At 41.7% G+C, this 10,412-nt stretch overlaps 1 protein-coding gene across 3 annotated transcripts in view; it reads left to right on the forward strand.

Annotated features, from left to right (window-relative positions):
- The window catches only part of CENPF (centromere protein F), a 44,418-nt gene that overhangs the window by 17,194 nt on the left and 16,812 nt on the right, over window positions 1-10,412 (forward strand). For all 3 annotated transcript variants that reach the window (XM_023533230.1, XM_023533232.1, XM_023533231.1), the window contains exons 8-11: window positions 1,526-1,651; window positions 2,594-2,722; window positions 3,977-4,099; window positions 9,271-9,406. In XM_023533230.1, coding sequence (XP_023388998.1) covers window positions 1,526-1,651; window positions 2,594-2,722; window positions 3,977-4,099; window positions 9,271-9,406 — 514 coding nt within the window. The remainder of the gene's footprint in view (window positions 1-1,525; window positions 1,652-2,593; window positions 2,723-3,976; window positions 4,100-9,270; window positions 9,407-10,412) is intronic.

Genomic DNA, 10,412 nt, shown 5'->3' on the forward strand with positions numbered 1-10,412 from the left:
TATCAGAATGGCATTAAAATTTTTAAATAAATACCCTCTGAAAGCTCTTTTTTAACCTACGCTTTCTAGTAAAAAAAAAATTTGATTCTGAAATCCTTGAATGGAATGTGTTGCAGTTTTAAGGAAGACCAGCAGAGGGCGCCAAGGGTTCATTCATTTACCTTGCCATTTGTGGTTTTTTACCCCTGAGAATGGTCAACCATTAAAATTTTGGGCTATCATTTGGGCAATGACTTTTATCTGAGTTGTTTACTGCTGTATACCCAGTGCCCAGCACAGTGCTTGACATATAGTAGGCTCTTGATAAATATTTGTTGAATTCAGTTATATTATTATTATAATTTCTATATTACTTTTCCTTGAGGATTTAAAAATTAAACAACAATAAGGATAATGACTGAGCCGTCTTAATATCCAAGGCAGTGGGTTAATTTGAAGCACTGGCTCAATATTTTACATTCTGAATTTGGTATTTTTAAAATTCTGATATTTGCGAAATCATTTAGTCATTAATGACCAGCTTTGTTCTTCTCATCTTTGGTTAGTTAATAGTTGTCTGACTGTTCTCCTGGCCACATATCACAGTGTTTTCTTTCCTCCGAATTCTCCGTTAAATTTCTTATGCTTCTAAATGAAACTATAATGAGTGTCAGAGACATATATCAGTAAAGAGATTTGCCACATTGGGGCACGTTTCATCAGAACCAGGGAGTGTTCTCCCCAACCCATGTGAAGCGTCATTATTCTTCCTGGAACTTCGAGTTGTTTTGTAGGGCAGTCTAAGGGTGCGAACACCATGGGGAGGACAGAGCAATTGGTTTCATTTCAACACTTGAAGATTTAAGACCAATTTGTTCCAACTTAATTGTAGAAGAGCATCCTAAATTTTGATTTAGTTCATGTTTAAAAAAAAGTTTTTAAAGATGTAATTGGCTGTGTAAAAAGGCAAGAGAATGTTCTTTGTGTGGCTTATGGCAGTTTGGTGAAAAGCCAGTTTCGATATTCTCTGGAGTGCTGTGAACCTCCAGAGATTTAAAATGGCATAGTGGGAGCATTGTGGGGGGAAAAAAGCGTTTTAATATTTACAATTTCCCACAAAATCTATTGTGCTTGAAACATACTACCATCTGAGAGTAATGAGAACTCCCTCATTATTTCACAGGCTCCAAATTACATAGGTGAACGTCCCTGCATTTTAACCTCATATCAGTGCAACAGAGTGTTTGATGAATCTTTATTCGGACACTCTGATTTCTTTTTTCATAGTGCAAATTATGGAGTATTTATTTAAATAGTCCAATATCCTTGCTAATCTTTCCCTTATATAAATTTTCTGTGTGCTAAAATAATAATGGTTTTGGTCTATGGCTTATTGTTTTAAACCCAAGTCTTTATGAAAAAGTAAAAATGTCAAAACAACAATAGTAAACTTGAACCAGAACTTGGAATTTTTCTAAAAATTCAAAATATTGTTTCTTTCCTCGAATAATCCTGTTTTGTACTGAACATTTTTATGTGTCCTTAGTGCACTGCATTGGAACAAAAACTGAAAAAGTTGACTGAAGATTTGAGTTGTCAGCGACAAAACGCAGAAAGTGCCAAGTGTTCTCTGGAACAGAAAGCCAAGGAGAAAGAAAAGGCGTTTCAGGAGGTAAGGCGAATGGATTCAGGAGGCGTTTGGGTGCAAGGCTTTGTGGGCACGTCACGGTGACATCGTTTGGGATGCTCTCTGAGGAGAGGTGCTCGGTGAGGAAGGCAAAGGTCGATGCATTTTTCGTCACACTTTTCCATCTTTCAGTTTTTAATTGGAGATAGTACTTAATAGTCAGAATGTTCTTTTTTATTCCTATTTTCTGATTTGTTTGGGATTTGGTACCGAGTAGGAAAGAATCATATCCTTTCTTTCAAACGCTCTGTCGTGAAGGAATTTATATTACATTCTCTGGCTGTTTTCGGAGCCTGTAGGTGGGCATGGACATCAGAGCTGTAGTTGACGTGATGGGGAAAGACGTTGGCAGACAAGTCAGGGCCGAGGATGCCCTTCCGGAGGTACAGCGGCCCGTGTCTGGCGAGTGAGCCTGAAAGTGTCGTAGGGACTGAGGGGCCACGGTCTTCCAGTGAGACCGACTTCCAGTAAGATGTCGATCGGTGTCCTTATGCGGTTATTAGAGTTAATCGGTGGCACGGCACATACGTTTTTCTCATTCTCAATTTTAAGTGGTATGTGTGGTATTTGAAATTTTAAGGCCCGTTTTTTGAGTATGTTTGATTTCTCAGCTGGATCGTGACAGTCACAGCTCAGCTCTCCTCTTTTGCCTCCAGATACTTCAGAATAGAAAAGATCGATAGAAGAGTGGGGATGAGGGAAGCAGGCTAGCGTCCACCTGGCCAACTGGTGGACCTCCTCGCTGGCCCTTGGAGCCCTGGATTCGATTACTGAGACCAGTGCTGAGGCTGGCGATGCTCCTCATTAAGTGGGGAGCCTGTTTGGCCCCTTGTCGTCTCAGCCCAGCATGTCCTGTGGGATGTTCGCATCTCACCTGGAATCTGCCTGTTAACCATCGTCCGTCTGACGCGTGTCTTTGCTTTTCAGGAGCTGTCTCGTCAACAGCGCTCCTTCCAGGCGCTGGACCAAGAGTACACACAGATGAAAGCCAAGCTCACGCAGGAGTTACAGCAAGCCAAGAACACGCACAACGTCCTGCAGGCTGAGCTGGATAAAGTAGGGCTCTAACTCCTTCTCTCTCCTTACTAATCCCCCGTTTTCCGTATACGTGTTACTTCTGTACCACAGCTGACAGGATGCTTTTAAGGAGAAAATGCTCTATCTTCACTTTCCTTACTTGTCAAAGAAGAAAGCAAACTGAACCTTTCTGGGTTTGGGTTCTCATTCAGAGAAAGGAGGGTGAGTTAGGTTCTCAGATCTGAAGGTCTCTGTCATTCTCTGATATTCTGGTGGTTCTTGGTCATGTCACTGGGTGGAAGTTTATACCCCTAAATTGTCAAAGCATAGAAAATTATAATCAATTTACTTAACACTCCAAAAATGATCTTATCTAGTTTTATGGCTTTACATACCAACTATGTGATAATGACTCCCATATTTGTACCTCCAGCCCGGGCTCCTGTTCTGAACTTGAGACTTCAAGTATGTGTACCTGGTATTTCCACTCACATGTCTAACAGGCATCTCACACTTCGCATGTTAACAACAGAACTCCAGTTGTTTTTTTCAGACTCGCTCCTCCCTTAGTCTTTCTCCTCTCAGTAAAGAAGAGTTCTGTTCTTCACATCGCTCACATGGCCAAAACTTTGCCAACTCGACTTTTGTTTACACACACGCGCATGTGCGTCTATTTGTGTATATGATGTGTGCACGTGCATATTTATGCGCATGTGTGTATATGTGTTTGCGCATTATGTGTATAGTGTATGCAAACTTGTTTGTGTTAAAACACAACATCTATATAGAATAAATGTTCGACAATGAATTATCAGCATGCTCTTAATTATCATCTGTGTCAGAAGATAGAAATGTTGGCGGCCACCCTGGAAACCCTTCACGGGCTACGCGCCTCCCTGCTGAGAGTAAACCTACCTGGCTTTTATGTCCGTCTGTATTTTATATTCAATACAACTTCTTTCACCATCTCCAGTGCCGTGTCTGGTCTAAGACATCGCCGTCCTACCCGGGTTGCTGTGCCAGCCGCGCCACTGGCCTCCCTGGTCTGCACTTTCTTCCTCAGTCTTTGAACCAGCAGCCAGGGCTGAGATCTTGTGGCGTGTACGTCCGATCACGGCACTCAGTCCTCTGCTCAAAACGCGGCAGTCACTCCCCGTCTCTCTCGGAGCAAGAGTCTCAGCCAAAATAGATGGCATCGGTTCTTCTAGCTCATGATTTTTCTTATTAACAAAGAATCAGTGATTATGTAAAAAGAACAGAAAACTGAAACTCAGCCTTATTTTCTCTTCGTAGGTCACATCAGTGAAGTACCAGCTAGAAAAAAAATTGGAAGAGTTTAAGCAAAAGTTCTGCAGAAGCGAACAGGCGCTGCAGGCGAGTCAGACCAAGGAGGAGGAGCTGAGGAGAAGTAGTGAGGTGAGGAGCAGAGTTGAGTAATTATCAGCGTCTCTTCAGGATGAAGTAGGAGGGCGAAAGAATCTCAACGCTGTTTTCAGTAGCTTATCACGATCGTACGTAACTTTCTTACCTGCCAGAAGAATGGCAAAGTATTTTTATAAAACCTGCGGCATAGGACATGGTCTTTTCTTTTTTCGCTTTCTATTCTGGTATAATCACTAACATCCATGTAGCAATTACAGGAAAACACGACCTGTGTTAAGAACACATACTACTCTTTTAGAAAAAGGTTGTTTTAGACCCTCTGGGAAGTGGAAGAATGGAAGAAAACAAGGAATTTTCTAAAATGGGAAGAAACGAAATCGGTGATGGGAGGTATAATTTAAGTCCCTTTTCCGAGGGTTGGCTTTCGAGTCATCCGATATTAAAAACTTTGTGGCAAGTCGTACATTTAAATGAACAGAAGTAATGACAGATGAAGAGTTTCTAAATTTCAAATCCTTATAAAAACACCAAGTATTTGTAAATCATATTATTCTGGCTTCAAAAGTCAGCACTAGCCTTAGCGGTGAGCATCTGCGAATATGGTCGACAGTGTCTTTGTAGTTCGTGTTTTTTATACAGGATGGTGGCTGAGGCGTCCCCAGTTGTGTGCGTACAAGGAGTAGCCTGATCTTGCTTCTACTGATGGGATTTTCATACTTAAATTTAGCTTCTCTCTGAATTTATTTAGTGTCTTGGAGTTTATTTTAAAACGGCTTAATTAAGAACCATTTAGGGATGCTTAATAGACTGAAACAATTTGAATAGAACCATAAATCAGCGTTGTAATTTTATGAAGAAGCACGGCAGAGTAGTAGTCTCTTCTCTCTCAAATGTCCCAGGAAAAGAAAATTTTCCACTTATTATAAAAATATTTTGCAGTCACTTTTTATATCGTAAAGATTCTTTTTAACAAAAAATTCTCTGTGAAGAACAGTTATTTATGCAGGTACGGAAAGTCTAAATGTATTTACTACCTTGGCTTTGAAGAACATAGCGTGATTGTAAAATCAGAACATCTGTCAGCAAACAAACAAGTGAGTGACTGTTAACACAGCTGGCCCCAGAGGGGTGATGTTCCTGGGGACAGGAGGCCACTGCTCCAGCAACCCGAGTGGAGGAAAACTTCCTATCAGATTATGGTTTCATCAACGAACAGTTTTCAAATGGAAGTGTTTTGTTTCAGCAAAACAAATGTTTGCCTTTTGGCCAGTGGAGACCAACCAACAGATGCTTCTGCTAACATTTCCACAGGCAGACTGGCACCGAACTCTTCCCTCTGTGAGCTTCCCTTTGAGCCAGGAACTCTCCCGCAAATCCACTGGCGGCCTGGTGGAAGCATTTTGTAGAAGCAATCGTCTGGTTAAGAGGGTTCAAACACTTTTAAAACTGCCTGCCTGGCCAGGGCGCAGTAGCGGGCTGAACGTCTTGCAGCTGTTGCTGAAGACTTGGGCGTCCCTTACATGGTCTGGGTCGGCCGCCGTGGAGCTGTCCATGGTGGACGTGCGCCTGTTCTAAGTTAAATGCCTACCACGTTGCGCTTATAGTCCATCGATTTCTGTGTCCAGTGAGGGCAGTCGTGTGGAAGCGCCTAGCACAGGGCCAGGGAATTCACTGAGTGTCTTTTTTTACTTTGTGAGTATGTGTCTTCTTTTGAGGCTGATGTCAAGGATTCAGTGTGTTTAGCTAGCTGCCTTTTGCGTTTCGAATTGGGATTGGCATCAGAAAAGTGATCGACCCCGTCAGTGCGGTGGTATAACTTAACGATACAACGTTGGTGGCTTCAGAGGGAGCGAGATCTGAAGTTGCCGCCTGTGTGCTGTGTGACCTTGGGACAATGACTTATCCTTTCTGAGTCTGACTTTCCTCACCTGCATATAGTAGAGACTAATAATATCCCTCCCTTTTCAAAGCTGTATTAATGATTAAATATTGCATGTAAAGTGCTTAGGCCACTGCCTGGCACATAAGGGCTGAATAAATTATTACGGTCCTCCTGCTCATTGCTTTGATCTTCACAACTGTTATGACCTGTTTGCTGTCACTCACAGGCAGACAATGATGACCAGAGAACACAGCATTTGAGTTTTTTCACATTTAAAATCTTGCCTGTTCCATTCTTTCACTCTGGGTATCTTTCCTTATCTAATTATAAGTAAGGACAAACAAGCTTAGCACGCTGATAGATTTTGGATGCTGAAATAATGTGACAGTTGTACTGAATTTTCCTTGTTAGTGTTTAGCAAACTAATATGCCATGCACTATGAGAAACTATCAGTATTGGAAACATGATTTAATGGCCCAACCAAGGGTAAAGTTAACATTTAGCATCAAAGTGAATGGAGGTTTTTTAGATAAACTGCTCATCCAACATCCAGTGCCAGCCCCACAGTATTGAGGCTGGGCCATAATATACCACCATTTGACAGCCAAGATGAGGGAACACTTGCTCGGGGGCCTTTCTGAGCGTGGGGATCTGTGTTAATACCGAGTCCTCTAAGGAGCCTGTTCTGGCAGGCAAGAATGATGAGGTAGAGGGGGAAAAACACATCTTTGCATCCATCCGTTGTTCACAGTATAGACTTCTCCCCAGTACAGCCATATGAAGCCTCATTTGTGGGTGGGATCATGAAATACCACACAGGAACTGAAATTTGCTTGGTCTTGGCCCTGGGCGCTGATGCCTCCCTTGCTGCCCCGAAACCGAAGTCGATCTGAGTGGAAAAGCTCGCTCAGCTCTAATGCTGCCTTGTGGCTATAGGGATTTTTGTCACGTTTTTCCAGACTAGTGCCCAATTTTGCAAATCATATGAGGATGCAAAAGATGCCTAGGAGAATGTATCCTTGTATGCTTAACTCGTTGTTGATAATGAGCTACCCAATCAAGTCTTAAGTGGCTATAGCCTCACAGAAAACTAATTGCTGATGGATGGCAGCCTACAGCTCCATTTTCAGATGTTCATTTTCTAAATCCTGGCCTTTTAAAATTCTTGGGTTGGTCATAGCCGTAGCTGAAGCCTGCTGGGTCCTAGGATTGGAACATTTCTTCGTTAGAAACAAATATTTACGGAGCTAATGCCAGAATAGAGATAGACATTTTAATCTTTCCATTTAACTCACTGTTCATTTAAATGTCTTCATTTATGGACGGAGGTGGATGGAGACCAACAGACACACAAACATAAGTTTCCCCCTCTCCGGGGTGCACCCAGCTTTGCACCTGGTGTCTTCCCATATTTCTTGTCCCTCCTCCAGTTGTAGATGTCATTTGATTTTTTTTTTTTTTTTTTTAAGGGTAAGAAAAATATTTTACAAGTTGCAAAATGAGAATGCTAAGTCAACCCAGGTGGTCAAACTCCAGTTACTCTCTTCTGTTGAACTCATTTGGCTGACCTTAGCACCGATCACGCAGATCTGGCTGCTGTTTAATTTGGGGAAGGAATGCTAATAATGCCCCATTACCCTTGCTAAAGTGCTTTAAGGTATTTTTCCTTTCACATCTGTGATCTCATGTGATGGTGATTATCCTGAGCTTGAAGAGCAAACAAGCGACGATAGCGTTACAGTGTTGACAGTTAATGGTACTAGTTTGCGTCAATAACATCGTTGCATCTTAATGACCATTCTTTGCAGATTTTAGCACTGAGCGGTGTGAACGGAGCCTCTCAGTCCTGAGATCGGTTGGAGCGGCCCTTTAGTCGAGCTCATAGAAGGGAGAGGCAGGATCGGGACAAAGGAGACAGGAACATAACTACAACAGGCTCTGTCTTATTTTGATGATGAAATGAACATCTATACACGAACACAGCATCTGCCAGCAAGTTTTCAAGTGCTTTCTACTAGCCAGATTCTCTCTCTCCTTGTATTTGGCTTTGCTACCTCGGTGCCCATCTGCTGGTGGTAACCAGACTGGTAATTGAAGGCAGGCTTCCAGCACAACGATGCCAGCGCCATCTGTTTTCGAACAGTGCAGTAGGATTTTAGAGGATGGCTCTTAATTGTTTCTTTAAGATTCTAAAATTTCCCCTACTCTCAGAGGGGTATTTTTTAAGTGCAGTTTTTAAAAAGTTAGCCTTATGAATTTTTTCTTCCCTGAGATGCTGAGTGCTATCATTTTGTAATGGTATATGTCAATTCCCCGTAGTCCAGACGGTGGTGTATGTATAGGCTGAGCTACTTATAAAATCATTTAAAGTTGAAAAACAGGTTGAGGAAACAGAGGATTTATAACACTTATTGTGTGAGTCTTACGTGGTTAATCGTCAATAGTGTTTTTATTTGGCATACAAATATTGCTTGGTTTTAAGAGTCAGGAAAACATGCAGGTCTCCCTAGATAATGCAGTGGGGCTGCACAGGCGTCTCTGCTGCTTTACGTGCACTTCGATGCATGGCTCCTTCATTTAATCGGGTGCCCAAAGCTCAGATTCTCCCATCCAGAATGGATTCTTCCTTCCATGCTCCAGCCCTCCGATTGCCCATAGAGCACTCAGCTCTCTCAGTGGTTAGCCGCATCCTGATGTGTATTATGAGATCAGTATCACATCTTAACCCACTGCCGTACCCGTCCTGCGGACAGAAATTCTGTCTTATATTTACCTCTTTTATAATGCCCATTCCAGGGCATTATAATTCCAGCATCTTGTCCATTGTAGATTTTCTGGATAAACATTTATTGAAGGTAATTTTACTCATCGAGACATCCCCATAACAGTGAACCTTAAGGTGGTTTTGCAGTGAAAAGCAACAATTTGTCACGTGGGTTTTTTGGTTCCTTAGCACTCCAAGTATTTGCAAAGACGTATCTGATCATTCAGGTGTGATCAGAACTTGGAACTTGTGTCAGTAGGATTTTCTTTAAGAGCTAACTCTTGGAACAAACTTAGGGACAACCGGAAAGTTCAAAGGAATATATTTCTTGAAAGAAAAGATTATCTTTAGATTTGGGGTTTTTGTTTTTTTAACTAGTATTCATAAAATTGTTTGGTTTAAGTAAGAATGTCTCATTTCATTAAGTACGCAAAGGGAAAGTGATTCCTGCCTTAGTGAGGCACACAAACGATCCCATTCGGGGCCCTTAATAAGGCAGAAGTCATAATTTTCTTGAGCATCTGTTTTGATTATAACCAAGTAAATGTGTGCTTCAGGAAATGAAGAAGGAAAACGGCTTCCTTAAGAGTCAGTCTGAGCAAAGTGCCAGAGAAGTCTGCCACCTGCAGGAGGAACTGAAGAAGACCAAACAGTGTTTGAGTCAGAGCCAGAATTCTGTAGAAGAAATGAGGGGTAAGTAAACTTAGTGTTTTTTAGAGTTTTAGAGTTATTTATTTCCATTAAGCTAATGTTTCCGTGAGGGAGGATGGATGGCATTAGAAACGTCTTTGGATTTTTTTTCCGTATGTTCTCCCAGAAAGATGTCTGTAATCGACATGGAGAAGGTTTTCCTTCTTCTACTTTTTAGTTTCCAGAGTGATATTTGGACATTTTTTTTTTTTTTATTGGAACACACTGAGTCCCCAAATACCCAGTTTTCAGCACTTTGAAACCAGAAGGGTAAATATTTTTCACAATTTACAAAAGTAAATTGTCAGTGCTCTCTCTCGCCCCAGAGTGCTATTCTTTGTATCTCAAGTGCGTTTTTTAGTTATATCCAGACCGCTCATCTCCTCACTCATTCCCGTTTCTCTTCTAATGGAAGTCCCCAGGTTGAATGCATGTTGTCCCATCCCTTAATGACCATTATCTTTTGATGACTTACTTGACGAAATGATTTTATTCCGTACTTTAATGCCACAGAATTATGTTATACACACCAAATCGAATACACCATTAGTTTCATGTTCGTTCGCGTGTACCAGATGTCTTTTACTTACATTGATTTTCTTATCTGGGGTATTTGCACATCTAGGATTTCTTTTTACCTGACCTGTGGATTGTGTGTCACACTTGTCTGGGACTATTTTTGAATTCCAATCTTCCCCCAGACAGCTTTCAGTTTTCCCATAGCAGTAGGTAGGAATGTCAATCTTTCTTGAAAGAAAACCGTAGGAAAAGGGAAGGTTTGAGCGTTTTTCAGTGCTGGTCACAAGTATCATTGTTTCAGGTCCTCCTCATACACAGAGGTGATTGGTAGTCCTTGTGGCCCACTGAGAGCCCTCACTCAGTGAGTAGACTGAGGTTAACGGGGCAAACATAGGAGCTGTTTTCCACTTACTGTAACACCTGCATTTAGAATACATGCTACTTTTATCATCTGCTGTTGAGGTTCTCAACTTTTATTCTCCCTCAACAC

The sequence above is a fragment of the Pteropus vampyrus genome, unplaced genomic scaffold (genome assembly GCF_000151845.1).
Source record: "Pteropus vampyrus isolate Shadow unplaced genomic scaffold, Pvam_2.0 Scaffold98, whole genome shotgun sequence".
In the NCBI taxonomy this organism is placed as follows: Eukaryota; Metazoa; Chordata; class Mammalia; order Chiroptera; family Pteropodidae; genus Pteropus; species Pteropus vampyrus.